Raw genomic sequence first — 17826 nt, forward strand, 5'->3', positions numbered from 1 at the left:
CCTTTGTGAGCGGACTGCCTCTTTTGTATATTAAGTGCTAGTTTGCATTTAACCATGATCATCAAAACAATTGGGCAAAGTGGACATTTGAATCAGTACTTTCATAGTAAACGTACTTTTTGATGCTTCGATTGGAAAAAAAAACTGGCCTATAGGCACGAGGGACTGTGATATATTAATATGGTACCATGTCAGGTGGCAGGGGACACAAGATGTCCGTTTCATTATTGGTCTAATTGACCTTGAGCACTGGGAATGCTGTCTGATTGTAAACCACTTTACACTTTGCTTTGTTTTCCACTTTGTGCAAAATAAAATACAATATACTAAATGCATGTGTTGTTGAAGGATACTTTGGCCCAATCCCATTTCACCCCTTGCCCCTACCACTTAGCCGTTAGCCCTCTGTTTTGCATGTCTAGGGTTAGGGTGTCCCAATTTTTTGTTGAGATAGAGGGGTAGGGCAAGGTGTTAGGGCTACATGGCCCTCCTAACGGTGGGTTTTCAGAGGCACACTCCAAACGGTGTGTAATGAGAAAAAAAGAAAAACCGGCAAGTTGGCTGCGCAAGCGACCAAAGAAACCCACAAATGTGAGAATTTTCTCTGTTAAAAAATTATGATAACCATTGTATTATCTTAGTTTAAGGTTGTTTTAATGTATTATGCTTGCTTTCTTCGTAACAAACATAAAAAAAATCACTTAAAGTATGCTAATGTCTCGGTATCTAGCTAGCTAATTTTCCCATTCCACCTTAAATAGTCCAGCAGTATTGACGTCTGAAGCTCCAGAACGTAACTGCTGCAACATTTAAGGTGGAACGGGAAAATTCGAACAAGAATAGCTGACTTCAGCTTTGTATCACCAATGAATTAGTGGTGGGCGATAATAAATAATTGTCTTATATCCCCTCTTTGAAAGCATATGTTTCCCAAAACGTAACTAAAGCCCAGCAGTGAGGTTGCTGAACTTTTCCCTTCTCTGCTATCACTGAAGTCAGGCCAAGTCGTCTACAGAGCAGCACTAGTAGCCTGTTAAATGAAGCAATGTTTTTTTGGTTTTTTTTGAGGGTTGTCCCATTTTGTAGGGCAAGATTTCAACCACTACCCTAACTCCGTTCCAAGGGGTAGGGCGACACTCAGAAACAAGGGGTAGGGATAAAAAGAACAAATGGGATTTGGGCCTTTGACCCCTGCATTCAACAGGAAACACAGAACACTGCATTGATTATCTGTGTACAAGCAGAATTAAACTCTGTTTTCCAAATGTGTCTCTTTTCAATTCTATACTGCAAAAAACTAAATGTTCTCATATTAAGGCAATAAATCTCATGAGATTACTTGTCTTTACTTTAAGTAAAGCACTGAGAGTAAGATTACATTGTTTATTTGAAGTAACCTCCTCTGTCTTTTGTAGCTTTTGTAGTTCTGAATTTAAAGGGTTAAGCTGGTCATAATTTCACTTTTTTCAGAATTCTCAGAGGGCACTTTTAACACAGTCATTGTGGTGAAAAGCATTAAACTATTCTTAAACTGATTTTATGTGTGGTAAGCAGCACAGCTTATTATGTAGTGTAAGTTTTGGGTTTTTGAGATTTTGAGTACAGTTTTACCAAGAGACTTGAATATTGAGAAATATACTTACACTGAGTCCTTGTATCTTTTTACTGTGGCTGGAGACAGAACCTTATGCTTACATCATATTTAAAATGCTGCATTTATACATTTTCTAGTTTTAAAACATTAGGAGTGAAGGGAAAAAAACACATATTGTTGCATCTTTAAAATGATCTTATTAAGTAAGCTTTATCATGTTGGCAGATTTTTAACTTGATATTGTAAAATGTATTTACATCACATTTCATGTCTTCTTGTTGTAACAATCCAGTCCATAACCAGGTTTAAGAATCAGGGGCCCATTTATAATGTACAAGGCAGAGTCATACTCATTTTCAGACAAATTACATCAGGTCAAATAAACAGTCCAAACCAGGATCTAGTTCTCACATTTTACAAATGAAATGCACAAAGTCAAAATCAAGAAAGATACACAGGAAAAACAAGGATCAGAACTGCTCTTCCCCCAGCAAGACCTCACACTGAGCACATGCAGATTTCTGTCTTAAATACTCTCTAAAATGGTGTTTGATTAGGTGCAGGTGGAAACCAGAGGCTCAGCACTGTGTTGAGAGAGACCTCTGCAGGTGTGAGGGGAAACTTCACACTTGTGTTCTGCAGTAAGAAGAACATCAGCAGTTTGCTAGTGGTGACACTTTCTATCCAGTCATTCATCTCAAATTGTACTGGGTGTGAAGTGACAAAGCAGGATGGGGACAGTGGCCAGGACCACCACGGCAGAGAGCAACTATCTGTCAAAGTTTGGCTAATTACACTTCGTTAAGTTGTATAAGGAGTGCTGATGCTGGATTTTAGCAAATCTCTGTGATGGTTGGGGCATGCAGGAGAAATCTGGAGCCAAACAATATTTTTCAAACTAGCTCAGTTTTTTTTTATTTATTTGCACTATTTAATTATTTAATTTCTTTCTGTTATGATTATTTGCCAAACAAAAATTGGATTGCCTTAGAAAAATTGTAGAAATGAAACTACCAGTTTATGGACACAGCTGTGTGATGTTGAGTTGAGTGACTGCTGGCTGGGTTGGTGATTCTACTGCTTCTACTGTCTTTACTTCATCCTTTACAGCTGCTCTCACATCTGCAGAATAGACATCTGGGAAGTGGATAAATGTTGTGTAAGTATTCAAACAGCTTGAACACAGTGCAAGTTCCCCTAGTTTGTGTGTGTGTGCACGCAAGTGCATGAACCACAGACACCCACACAGGAAATGGCCATTGTAACAGCAATACTTTGTCCTAATTACGTACTCCAGCATATCTTATTGTAAAGTATATCTGCACAGGGAAGGAGAGATTCCATATATATATCACATTCATTTTTATGAAAGTAGTGCATATTTTGGTGTTATGGGGATTTTTAATTATTTTGAACATAGTTGCAGGGTTTGCGCATTTATTTGGCATATAAGGGCTATTAGTTAATTCATTTTTGCATTGGCAGGGACTGTTCAGGGGCCCTAGCAGTCAGAGCCCCAGTGGCTGGTAATGCTTCCCTGCCTTCTGCTAAAGCTTCTGAGGATCATCTCTGTAGCGCGTTCCAAATTATTATGCAAATGATATTTTTCTCTGATTTTCCTAAATGGTCGATGCAAATGACAGTCACTATAATTTTAAAGTCATCAACCGTTAGAGTATAAATTGAATTTTATTGAACAAACCTCCCAATGATAACAGCATTTTTCAAAAATAAAAAAAAACTCAAAATGCACTGTTCCAAATTATTATGCACAACAGTTTCAAAACATTTTATAGGTTGTAAAGAACTGAAAATGGTAATTTGTTGAATTTGCAGCATTAAGAGGTTACATTCACTGAAATCAAAAGCTATTTCAATCAAAAACATCGTAACAGGCCAAGTTACATGTTAACATAGGACCCCTTCTTATGATACTGCCTCCCACCCTCATAGATAGCCGAGGTCATTTTCACACCTTCAGGGACCCTAAAGGGGCCTACCAGCTCTCTCCCCATGATTCCAGCCCAAAACATGACTCCACCACCTCCTTGCTGACGTCGCAGCCTTGTTGGTACATGGTGGCCATCCACCAACCATCCACTACTGGACCATCCAGGGTTGCACGGCACTCATCAGTAAACAAGATTGTTTGAAAATTAGTCTTCATGTATGTCAGGGCCCACTGCAAGCGTTTCTGCTTGTGTGCACTGGTTAGGGGTGGCCAAATAGAAGGTTTATGCACAACTCCAAGCCTCTGGAGGATCCTACACCTTGAGGTTCGCGGGACTCCAGAGGCACCAGCAGCTTCAGATACCGGTTTGCTGCTTTGTAATGGCATTTTAGCAGCTGCTCTCTTAATCTGATGAATTTGTCTGGCAGAAACCTTCCTCATTATGCCTTTATCTGCACAAACCCGTCTGTGCTCTGAATCAGCCACAAATCTCTTCACAGTACGATGATCACGTTTAAGTTTTCGTGAAATATTTAATGTTTTCATACCTTGTCCAAGGCATTGCACTATTTGATGCTTTTCAGCAGCAGAGAGATCCTTTTTCTTTTCCATATTGCTTGAAACCGGTGGCCTGCTTAATAATGTGGAACGTCCTTCTTAAGTAGTTTTCCTTTAATTGGGCTCACCTGGCAAACTAATTATCACAGGTGTCTGAGATTGATTTCAGTGATCCAAAGAGCCCTGAGACACAATACCATCCATGAGTTTAATTGAAAAACATAAAATTAAATCTTTATGACACTTAAATTTGCATAATAATTTGGAACACGGTGTAGGCTCTGCAAATGCTGTTCCACAGAAAATGAGAAATAATGGCACTGAACTAAGACAGGACTAACCATAGGATCAGATCCCCAAATCCGTAACATTAGTCACTAGAGTGTTCCAGGGAATTGCAAAAGGCATTCTGTTATATTCAAGCATCCCAAAAACTGTTCAAAATGCTGATTGAGCATTGGCATTTTCAGTCTTTGCACCGAGTTAAAACTGCTGGATAAGTGAAGCATAGATAACCACTGAGTGCCTGCTAAGTGGTTTACCAGTGTACATTCTGCATTAGTGTATTGTAGCACTGGCGTAGAAGAAAACATGGATAATTTTGCACATACAATACTCTTTATATTTTATAAATTATATAAATTTTATTAAATTATAAATTTATTATTTAAAGTGACCCAGCAGAGCTGCACTGAAGCTTTACATGAGAAACACATGTGATGCATGCATGAACAAGGAAGAAGTGCCCTCAAATCAGAGCCAGAAAATCCAGCAGAGGGCAGCAAAGTCTGCGATTTTGATGACATAGGCATGTAGTTTGCACAAGGCTAATTGGTACACAAGAGGCAAAGGAGTGATTTGGAAACTCATAGTCACTGACCCACCACTTTCTTTTCATGCATGTCTTTTGGTTCCATCACTCATTATTTACGATATCTACACTAGCTTTAAATCTCTAGTGCAAAATTAAAGAAGCTTCAGACTTCAGACACCAGTTTTAACAATGGGAAAATAACAACCTTAGAGAACAACATTGGAATCCGCTGGCTCTAGCAACATGCTTTTGGAAGTTTAGGCAGCAGCTAAGTGTGTTACTATGTATGTAATTTATTAGTTAAAATTATTGAGCAAACAATCGGTCAAATCTTGCTTAGACATTTCTTTGTTAAGTTAATTGGTTTGTACATATGTATTTGTTAACATCATAATTTTAATTCAGTCACAGTTTTTTTCCTTACTTTACATAAAGATGTGTCCTACATTCCTTGTTAATTTTTTTTGTACATATTCATAAAAATGAACTGGAGCTGATAAAAGTGGAGCTGAAAAAATGGACAATGAGTGTGTATATTATGTATTTATACACCCCTATATCATTAAACACACACATATGCTGACTTGATAGTTACCAAAGACAATCAAAATCAGGTGCACTTGTATGTGTATGTGTGTATATATCAACAGCTGAAATGTAAAGCATTACAGAGGATATGTTAACTGGTTTTTGCATAGAAAATCATCAAGACTTAATTTGACTAAGTTGATTGTGCTTTGGGAGACAGGTTCATGGTACATGAGATACTGAGTGAGCACATCAGCTCCGTATGTTTCTTTTGTTTTCTATGAAGCTGAGAAGAAAACTGATGATGGAGTTGAGGAGTTAGTTGATGAAGCTGGTTGATTAGAATGGCTGGTTAAGATGTTCTCAGAATACAGGATTCATTCAGCTCTGCTTCACCTGCTTTACTGTAAGTCTGTTTTCCTCAAACTACTCCAGGAAAACGAGGAGCTCTGAACTTACAGTGCGGTCAGTCCAGACTGAACACTGATAGAGATCGTCTTTACTGTTACTGCTCTGTGTTTACTAGAAAACAGAGTCACTGTGAGTGTTGATGTGTTTTTATACAGTAGAGCAGAACTGAAAGTAGGTGTATCTGTATTAGATGATGATCTATCAGTGTGAAATACAATCATATTAATGATGGATCTTTATATAAGGTGTGTTTGATGTGGCTTGAACATTTAAGCAGTAGTGAGATCAGTGAGGCTGGCTTAAGTTTGAAAATGAGCATAGTTGTAGAGATTGTCTCTTCATAGAGAGCTTAAATACTTGTCATCAATGCAATGAATAAGTGCACAAACAGATCACAATTATGACTATAATGTCTAAAAATATGCTTTTTAAAATGATCACATTTTATAGGAAATGAATGTTTTTGCATGGGTGCCTTCTTGCGGTCACTTTTTTTCTTAATATTTAATTATCACCTGCAACTATTTAGGAAACCTGTGGAAAGTAAAAGTAATATTTAGCCAACTGGGATAAATGTAGTTATTTTACATTATAATGTTGGGCTTCAAAAAAAAAGATCTGTTGCAGTCCAAGTTCTGTGACTCTGTGATAGTGGCTTCAGAAATGAACTGACATGGAATATCTTCTTTATGTCATTAAATTTAGGTACTTACACTGTTTCAGCTCTGCTGTGCTCAGCTGGAGAAGAGGTTGTCAGACTGCAGGAGCTGGAGGGAAACACTGTAACCATCCATACTAGAATAACTGGAGTTCAGAGTGATGCTCACATACTGTGGTTTTATAGATCTGAGAATGTAGATAAAAGGATAGTAAACAGTCTGATGATTGAGAGAAAGATTATAACAGACTATTACAGGGAGAGATTCAGAGACAGACTGCAGCTGAACAGAACCAGTGGATCTTTAACCATCACAAACATGAGCAGAGAAGATTCTGGAGTTTATAAACTACAGATCATTATTGATATAACATCAGTCTGGAGTTTCAGTGTTGATGTCTGTGGGGAGTAAATATTGCATTAGGGTAAGAGATAAACAGAACTGTAAGTCAGCAGCATTAGCATTAATTACATCATTAGGAGAAGCTCTGGAATAGAAAAAAAGTGATAATCATTTTTAATTTATTGCATTTCAATATTTATCCTAATAACATGTTTGTATACAGTACTGTGCAAAAGTCAGAGACCAACCATCATACTGTACATCTTACTGTAACTTCTATCTAGCCAACCTATACCTGCACATATAGATTGACATCTTGTATATCTTCTATCCATATCTTGTACCCTGCATCTCATTTATCTACCTCAGACTCACATATTGCATATAGGGAAATGTGTACTGTACATGCCATAGCTTTATTTAATAACCAAACAAAAACTGTACATTGGAATGGTGCAACAGTGGTGTATACTAGTATATACATAGGCCAGTGGCGAACTGTGACTCTTAAAGCTCAAACATCAAAAATCAGGTTTCCTCAATAATGCCATGATCACAGGTTTTATACACAGGGTGATTCAAAAAGATTCATGCAATGCGATTCATCATCAAATTATTTATTTCACTTGTAATCATTACAGAACAATGCAGTTAATTGTAAATGGTTTAAATGAGCATAAAGTTTATTATGTAATTTTACAAGTGCTCAATATGAACCTCCTCCAGCTGTTCGGACAACATCAACACAATAGTCAAATTCATCCCATACTCGACTGAGCATGTCGGGTGTCACTGCACTCACAACTCTTTCAATTCGATTTTGGAGATCATCTGTGTTGTTGGGAGTGGCCTTGGTGGGAATGGGTGACCTTTTTCTTGGAGCTGTTGGAGGTTCACTGTCATTTTTAACATTTAACTTTTGAGGTAAACCCAAAGCTTGAAGTAAAACCAAAATCATAGTAGCCTATTAAGTTCACTGTATGTAGGTCAAGGGCGTCATTAAAGGTTTACTATTGGGGCAAAGCCTGTACCAGAATGGTCTGGGGGCATGGTCCTCCAGGAGAAGTTGTCTTAATGGCCCCCAAATGTCTGACATTATGAACTTTATGAGTAGCAACAGCCAAAAAAAAAGTTTTTTGGTCAAATTTGTCAAAAAATGGCTGTTTGGTCAAATTAGCACACAGTAAATGTGTCTTTAGGTAGTTTGTATTAAGCACAGAGCCAGTATGACTTAAACACTATATCCATCCACTTACATCAGACACAGATCAAGCAAAGTCAAGCAATGCTCTCTCCTCTCCCTTAGATAAGCTGCATGGTCCTAAATATATTACTCAAACACACAGATTATAGATCAGCTCAGCCTCAGTTGGTGCCATCAGAGAGTGGGATTTGGCTCTGTTCGCATGTTTAATAAGCTAATAAGATGGCAAAATGGTCATGGTGACAAATTTTATATTGTCTCAGTTAAATTCAATTAAATTCAGTATTAATTTTAACTGAAAGCTTAAACAACTCCCCTTCACTTTCTTCTTGATCACTCACCACCACCAGATCTGCTCCTGCAGTTCTGTCAGTCTCCTTCAGCTTCTTTCTCTGCCTCTCTTCACCTGTAATGCCTTAATTTTTATCAAACTCAGATTAACAAGAATTTAAAGAAAATAAAAGATCAATGAATTAATCATTTTTTTCTGTAAAAATCTTCTCATCTGACTGGCTTTTGACGGGGCTGCTGTTAATTTAACAGCATCCATTAACCATCATCCATTAACAGCATCCATTAACCATCCATTAACACGTTTGAGGAATATAATATAAATTGTTCAATGATCATCACTGATGACCTTTTCACTGAAGTTAACTTACTGTAAACAACAATATATGGCAAATACTGGTGTAACTGTTTCCTAATACTGAAGAGAAATATAAAAACTAAGAATATAAAGAGCTGTCAACAAAGTTATTTCTGTCCTCTTTTGCTTGTTCACACTCTCGCACTCTCCTTATGAAGTGCGGTTAAATTAGTTGGCTTAGCTAGCTAATGTTAGCCTAACCCATTTTCTTTGCCTCATATGAACCAAAAGTTAGCTAACAAGAAATTGAGTAAAACCTGACTGACAGCTATGCTGCCATAATTTGCCACAAATCCATATTGTAGGTGGGAATTTTTACCCCATATATATTTATAGTATATACTAGTTATATTATATAGTAGTTATATTAGTATTAGTTATATTAGTATTAATAATATTAATAACTTACTGGCCCATATCATACTAGGTGCAGAGGGGGTTGTAAACATTCACATTCAAAACTCACAAGCTCTCCCTCAGTTCCCAAGCACTTAAGGTCTTATTGTAAAAAAAGAAGTGATGCAACACAGTGGTAAATATGATTCTGTCCCAGCTTTTCTGGAATGTGTTGTTGGTATGGGCATCTATTTTTCCAAAATAAATAAATAAATAAAAATCAAAACTGAAAATCAGTTTCAACATTTGATATGTTGTCCTTGCATCATTTTCAATTGAATAGGTTTAAATGATTTGCACATCATTGCAGTCTATTTTTATATACATTTTAAACACTTTTTTTGGTAATGGGGTTGTACTTGAGAATTGCTTTTAGGACACATAATAATAATAATAATAATAATAATAATAATAATAATAATAATACTGACATTGTTATCATTATCATTGTTGATAGTGGTGTTGCTGTTGAAGAGTAAATATATTATATAGATATAAAAACTATCACATTAAGTGTACAGAGTAAATTCATATAATTCACATGTTAGTGAACAACCATAAGGTTATAAATACTCAGATCTAGTCAGGTTCATTTATGATTAATGGTGCAATATTTATTAGTCTTTCAAGTATAACACAACTAAATAAAAATTATAAAATTGAACAATATAGCCTGCTTTTTAAAAACTTTGCCCCCTACTGGTCAACTTGGTACATTTGTTAATGGTGACACTTTCTATGCAGTCCTCCATTTGAAATTGTTCTGGATGTGAAGTGATAAATCAGGATTGGGAGAATCATCAGGGCCACCTGATCCGCTCGTACCAGTGCAGCACATACTCACACTCCACCACCACGTCAGTGTCACTGCAGTGCTGAGAATGATCCATCACCCAAATAATACCTGCTCTGTGGTGGTCCTGTAGGGGTTTTGACCATTAAATAACAGGGTAAAAGGGGGCTAACAAAGAATGTAGTGAAACAGATGGACTACAGTCTGTAATTGTAGAACTACAAAGTGCTCCTATATGATAAATCTACCTTATAAACATATAAGGTAGGTGTACCTAATAAAGTGGCTGGTTATTGTATGGCTTTATTTATTTATTTATTGTTCAGTACTGTACATACATGAAGCCAAGCAAATTGACATTTATGCTCAGCTGTTCTACTGAAAACTGGATCTGAAGTGATAAACCAGAAGGGCAAGTGTGGCCAGGACCACCACAGCAGAGAGGACCAATCGGACCACAATTTCAATGGAGCCACAACAGTGGACACTGGACAGACCTAAGAGAGAAAATATTTAGAAGGTAAACTACTGAATGTATTATTGTGTATCATTACTCAATCCCATAACTCTGCGAGCTAGAACTATAAGCTTGAATGATAATGTCAATTTAGATAAACGTTTATCATCTGCAGAATTGTAGAGATAATTGATATTATGGTGATCCAAATTCAGTAACAAGGTACAAAGCCTTACTCTATAGCTCGCATTTTCTCTGATGGTAATATAATAACCATTTAATAACCCTGTGGGTTACCTTCTAATATTACAGTATATGTGATAACTACATTCTGCATAGACAGCACATCTGTTCTCTGGAAATATCTAAAGGCTCATTTATGCTCAATGTTAAATATGGATATGGATGGAGTCAGTACTCTGTGTTCATGTCGTCCATATTTGTGCACGTTCTCTGAAAGGTTACGAATACAGATGAAATGGAGCAGGACCACCGGAAACCGTGGGGGGGGGGCAGTTTCTGTAATTGGTAAGTGAAAATAATTATCCATCCACAAGTATTTAAAGGCCTTACAGACACCACAGTCTACACTGGTGCCTCTTTTGAAGTAGGTACATTATTACGATCCTCCACCGTCGCCATGTTTGTTGTTGTCAGACACTTTTGACTCTGGACTGCCCTCTAGTGGATGTACTACTTAACAGCCAGACCAATGTAAAGGATGTGTGGAAGTATGTGGGCAGTGACAGATGCATCATTTTAAATGAACATATTCATTGTTATATGTAAAGGGAGTATGGCACATTGACACCCTTCTTCTGGACAAGCTCTTTTTATTTTTTTTATTTTTTTTGGTTTCTTTGTATATTTCACAGTATTCATTATATACAGACATGTTGTGAGTTGGGCTGGAGCAGAAATCTGCCTAGAGGTCCCTGAGGACAGTTTTGAAAATTTCTTAAGAGAGTCTCTGAGAGTTCAGAGAACAAACTGAAATGTGCCATTTTCTGCATATTTTAGTCCACATTATTTAACGATAGTAGAAAACATAATGAAGCTTAAAATACATAATTTTGCCAGAACTCTTGCACAGGCCACATTTTATGCTTTATTTCCCCTAAAATATGTTACTTTTGCATACGACTGTATGTGTGAATAGGTAATTTGATGACGATGTGCAGTCTTTTCCTATTGTATACATTTTTGAATTAACTACAAATTAAAATGATTGCATAAAGGGAATGGTTAAATAAAGGTGAAGCAGTAAGAAAAATATGCAATATGATAATATCATCATATCAAGCATTGGTGCAAATTCAGGGCAGGATGGGAGGATATGTCCCCTCCACTTTTTAAAATTATGCAAAATTTTGTGGGGTAGCAGGATTGTTGTCAAAAAGAACATAGCTAATATTGCTGATAATATTTTATATTAAATTGTGGCAGCTGCTCTCTGCTGTCTGTTTTATCTTGGCATGGCCATCATTGTGGAGCCTTACGGGGGTCTTACCACTTCCCTTTAAACACTCATTGCTCACTAGCAGCTCAACAGGGTTAAAAAAGAGTTATGGGGGAAAATTTATATGATTCCATAGAGTACCCCAAGGTTACTCCCCAGGCACAAAGTAACTTTTCTTACCAGTTTGTGGACAGAACTGTATGATGCTGAATTGGGTTGAGTGATTGCTGATTGGGTTGGTAGCTACACAGCTGTAGATGTGATTGTCCTGAATGTTTATCTCCAGATGGAGGCAGAGAGGGACACTGAGGTCAAGATTATTCCTCTGTTTCAGTGTATGTCTGTTTCTAATCCATGACAAACTGACCTTTGGGCCATTTGTAACTGAACACAGCACCTTGCACTGGTATGATGCAGGACTTCTGTCTGCACTGAGGGGAGTGCTTTGAGACTGCATTGACTGATCCACTGAAAGACAACAAGAATCATAGAGTCAGACAGGCTGTACGTTCAACGTACATATCTGGACAAATACAATACCTGTCAAAAGTTTGGATATTGATTGTATGTGTTTTATAATCTTACGAGACATTTTGATTAAAAAGCGTGTTTGTTTCTCAGATAAACACAAACACTGGGGGTATAACAGTTCACAGAATGCATAATTTGGTTGAGAAAGAAAGGACAGTGATTCAGTCAATTTGTTGATACGGCAAAATCGATGAGATGCTAACAAAATGCCCTCTTTCATTGTATTAAAACATTCAACATTACAAAAGTCCAATATTTAAGACTCCATAATGGCACAGTGGAGCTCAACTGATCCATTTGAACTGGTCTCATCCAGCAAATGAACACTAAATAAAAGCTGTGCTCCAGCAGATAGCAAAATCAATCAAAACCATATATGGTGTGCTGAAAGAGGAAAAAATCACAGTTTGGTGGCTGCTGGACAAAGGAAATAATAGGGCTTGGGTGACAGAGAAAATGAATGGGACTCTATAGTAGTGACGAAGGATGAGAAAAACAACACATACAGGAGTACAGGTCAGTATGGCTGTGGATTAGAGCTTGGGGACCTGCTCTGAATGAATACATGCAGTTTGGTGGCTATCAGATAAAGAAATAATTGGGCTTGTGTGGGGGGCAAGAATGAATGGGAGTCTATGGGAGAAATGAGGGGTGAAAAAAATGACCAATTATATACATAAATATATATTCAGTGGTTTCACTTCTGAATATACACAACTCCGTCTTTTTATATTTTCAGTGAACTTTTTTAGAACCATTATTACTAACCTGACGGTTGTGGTGTGTTAGTGTGAGGACTCTGACACTTGCTTATATCTGACAGGTCTGTGATGGTGGGTTCAGAGAGAGGGGCTGGAAAACAAATAATAAACATTACCATGTACACTGAAATTAAAATAAATAATGTTTGTAGTGCATTGTGAACTTAAAGCAGGGGTGTCAAAAACTCATCCACAAAGAGTCGTGAGGCTGCAGGTTTTCATTCCAAGAAAGCAGGAGCATACATGATTCCACTTGTTTAATCAGGTAGTCTCTTATTATGATCATGTACACAGTTAGAAACAAAGGTTCTGTGCAGATACATTTTTCATTCATCAAAATGTAAATGTACCATCAAAGGAACAACAGTGGTTTTATGGTCCAGTTGTGTACCTTAAATACGTTTTTTCCAGGTACACACAAAAGTACATATTTAGATCTTTTCATGACCAAATATTTTAAAACAGAACAATGAAATAAAAAGCCTGGAGATGAGAGAATCAATACAACTTTGGATTATGGTACAATTATGTTCCCTGACTAAAGGTACTGATGGTACCAACCCAGTGACAGAAGTGGTGCTGCCCCAGTGACTTTTTCGTACCTTTAGTTCTGAGAGTGTATGTTCAGGCTTCGTTGGGAGTGAAGCCTGCAGCCCCACTGATCTTTTGTTTTTCTGACTAAACACCCTTGATTTATACCATCCAAATTTCAACATTCTCAATATGTTACATTAAGAGTGGACCACTACACACAGAAATTACAGTACTGTGCAAAAACTAAAACTATCTTTATTTGATTTACAGTCAAAACAGCCATTAAGTACAAGTTATTCACTTTTCATCATCTGGAAAAGAGCAGAAAATGTGTATTTAATACACAAAAGCATTAAAAACTAAATAGAAGTCTTCTCCAGTATTTAGTGTGTCCACCTCTTTGCCTTTATACAGCTCATATTTTTTCACTTTCAGATTTTCGAAGAAATCTGCAGGGATATTTCGCCACCCCTCTAAAGTTCAGTCTTACAAGTTGGTTGCATTTTCTGCTTTTCATAAACTAAGTAATCTCAAAGTCATTCAGTGATATTGAAGTCTGGACTCTGAGGTGATCAGTCCATTGCTCTGAGAACACCAGCTGCTTCTTTGCTTGATTTCCTGTCTTTTAATCTATTTTCTTTTCTCAGTAAGAGCATCTTGACTGTTACACATCCTTTCAGACCCATTGCATTGAATTCTCTTCTCACCTGTGGAGTTTTTTTTCTAAAGCCATGTTAGTTGTTAGCATGTGTGTGTAAGTGTGTCAGATATCTGAGACCAATGCTTTACTGGGTGAACTACCAGTTAGGGACGGAAGCAGATCTGTAAAAAAGGCTGTAATGTATGAGTCAAGCCTCAGGGGAACGTCTGAACTAATACCACTCACAGCTCAAGCTCAAACATTTCCTTCTAGAAAATAACAAACTTTTTTTTTTTTCTTAAGGAAACTTAAGACAAGGTCCCAAATGCCACCTTGGTCAAGAGTTACATGCACATGCCAGGTTAACCCATGACCGAGCTCAGGACAAAGAGCCAGCCTTCCTTAAGTAGAGGCAGAAACAGGTGTCATTAATTACTGAGAGGCGGCTTTCTGCCTCCCTCTAGTGGTGGCATTGTGTGGCCACACACTTTGACAGGATTCCGTTTTTTGCCTGTGGCAGACCAAGGCTGACAGGTCACAATTAGGAATCCCATTTTTTCCCCCATTTTTTTTTTTTTTTATTTCAGTTTCTTCTTCTTTTTCTTGCACAAAGAAGGACCTTTTCATAAAATAGCTAAACTGTTGAACATGCCCATTTCCATTATTAGGGCAAAAATTAAGAAGTTTAAAGCAACTGGAGATGAAGAGGATGTATGTGTATAATGACCCCACGCTCAGTGAGGAGGATGGTTTGAGTGGACAAAGAATTTCCAAGAATCATAAATGGGGAACTGCAGAAATTAGTTTGGTCTTGGGGTAATAATGTCTCCCTAATTACAATCAGATGGCACCTAAATAACCACAAGTTTTTTGGGATTGTTGCCAGAAGGAGGCCTCTGATCTGCAGAATTGGCAAACTCAAGCAGCTACAGTTTGCCAGATGTTACTGGACTTTTTATGTTTCTATGATCAGATGAGATCAAAATGGGGTATTTTGGCAACAAACACCAGAGATGAGTTTGGCATAAACACAAAGATAACCATACAGAAAAGTTCCCCATCCCCACTGTGAAATATGGTGGTGGATCTGTGATGTTGTAGGGCTGTTTTCCTTCTGAAGGCCCTGGACAACTTCATTGGAAACATGCTATCATGGACTCCATCAAGTACCAGCATATTAAATCAAAACCTCACTGCCTCAGCCAGGGAGCTTAAACAGGCCCACAGTCAGTGATCCAAGCACGCCTCAAAATCATCACAGACATGGTTTACTGACCATAGAATTAAGGGTTTGCCATGGCCACCCCAGTCTCCTGACCTAAAAACCACAGAAAACCTGTGGGATGAGCTGAAGAGGAGAGTCCACAGTGTGGACCTGAATCTGAAGGATCTGGAGAGGTTCTGTATGGAGCAATGTTCTCAGATCATTTATATGTTCTCCAGACTCAGTAATCATTAGAGTCCTTTGCAAATGGAGGATGCACAAAGTATTAAATGAAGGGGTGCCAACAACTGTAAATAACCCCTGAAAGACTTGCACTAATTGGTACTTAATGGCTGTTTTGAATGAAAATGAAGTGAAGAGTGATGATGTTTTTCCAGTACTGTAGATCTATTAGAGAAAACAGAAAAAAATCAGTTCGAGCTGAAACTTACACTGACTATAATAAAGAGACTAATGAGAAGTAAACACATTTATCCTTACTGTACACAGTAACACTGAAATGCTTGATTGAGATCTCTTCACTGCTGATCAGCACTTTATAATGTCCAGAGTGTGTGATTCTGATGTTGCTGATGGTCAGAGATCCAGTCAGTGTGTCCAGCTGCAGTCTGTCTCTGAATCTTTCATCATAATGAGTGACACTGTTCATGTTAATTAGCACTGCTATGCAAGTATCTGTAAATCCAAATTCCCACTGTACTACATCATCTTTCTTCATTCCGGTCCAGTCAGTTCTCAGAGTTACCGTGGCTCCCTCTGTAACTTCTACTGTCTCCACTTCATCCTTTACAGCTGCTCTTACAACTGCAAGATAGACATTTATTGGACTTAACTAAATGTTATGGATGTATTCACACAGCTTAAGCACAATGGAAGTTCCCATAATGTGTGTATATGAGCCACAGAGACCACGCCGGAAATGACCAGTGTAGCTCTGTCCTAAATACTCCACAGTATGTTTCTTTTTGATCTAAATTGTTTTTATGGTTACAATCATCATTGCATACTATACTAGTTTTACCACTACAGCACAGAAAGTGCTTCTATATAAAGTGAACATTTTGCTATACAGACCTTAAATCATCAGAAGTTCGAGAATGAAACATATTAAAAATTCAAAAGTTTTCAAGTACATTCAAGTACATTTTTATGACATGTATTAACTAATTAATAATTTTTAAAGAAGCAATTTATTTTTATGATATGAGCTTGCCACAGATCAGGACAATTTTTCAATTGATGACTAAAAAGCGAGTTTTTATCGCTTATCAAGTCATATTTAGTCTTTTGGTCACATTTGGCCACTCATTTGAACTAATCAGTAGAAAATCTTAATTTGTTTAAGAATTAAAGCATGAAAATTACAGGTACAGAAATTCAAATGGGAATTCGTACATGTTAATCCAAAAAAACAATGCAATCAGCATTCACCATCAATCAGAACAAGTACGCTGAAGTTTTTCTTCATTATAGTAAAGTTAGCTGATGAACATGAATGGGCCAAGACCACTCAAAGCTTTTTTGCCTTTATTGACTCAAGAGACAGATACTAACTGCAATTGAATCGTTCATGGAGAATCAACCTTTTGCTAGTTAGGCCCCAGATATCATCACTATTTCAAAGACATGAGTCAAACCATCATATGAACATTAGACAGAAATGGAAAACTATGACAAATAAACATCTTACCCGCAGCGCAGATGACAAACCAGACAGAAGCCTTCATGCTGGAGGTCTAACAGTTGCCTAAAGGGCTACTCTGATGTCAGTGTCTGTACTGTAGAAGGCTCAGTGTGCTGTGACCCAACAGAGCTCCACTTACTACGAATAAGGAGGAAGAGTCACACAGTCCAGCAGGTGGCAGCATAGCCAGTGAGAGCAAGATGACTCAGGCATGCAGTTTACATGATACTGAAAAAGTATAAATTTCCATTGCTTGCTAGCTACATTTGCCTCATGGCTTCAGTATAAAACTAAAGAAGCAGCCTTTGGGCTCCAAATGTCTTGGCTGATCAATGATATTTGGTGTAAAGGGAAAAGTCTAAATTCATAAAGCTATACTTCTCTATGTGTAATGGTTGTCACCATCCTGTCTCTGGACACCCGATACCTGAGGCACTACACTTCCTGGCTAGTGCCTGCTAAATCTTCTGAGGACTATCTATACCTTCTGCAAACGCTGTCCCACAGAAGATTAAAAAATAATGTAATCAAATTATGAAAACTAACTGTAAGTCCTAATTCCCAAATATGCTTTGCATTTCAGTAGGTATTTCCTCATATTCAAATAACCCAAAGCTGTGGTGCACAGGAGATAAA

General features: G+C 37.5%; 1 protein-coding gene across 1 annotated transcript; it reads right to left on the reverse strand.

Annotated features, from left to right (window-relative positions):
• Positions 1-10274: 10274 nt before the first annotated feature.
• On the reverse strand, positions 10275-17295 carry LOC118816826. The gene is made up of 5 exons (XM_036583421.1): positions 17197-17295; positions 15987-16310; positions 13115-13198; positions 11996-12283; positions 10275-10396 (listed from the first exon to the last, which is right to left on the reverse strand). Exons 1-5 carry the CDS (start codon positions 17231-17233, stop codon positions 10275-10277), a joined length of 855 nt encoding a protein of 284 aa, XP_036439314.1. The 5' UTR covers positions 17234-17295.
• Positions 17296-17826: the final 531 nt, after the last annotated feature.

The sequence above is a fragment of the Colossoma macropomum genome, unplaced genomic scaffold (assembly GCF_904425465.1).
Source record: "Colossoma macropomum unplaced genomic scaffold, Colossoma_macropomum, whole genome shotgun sequence".
In the NCBI taxonomy this organism is placed as follows: Eukaryota; Metazoa; Chordata; class Actinopteri; order Characiformes; family Serrasalmidae; genus Colossoma; species Colossoma macropomum.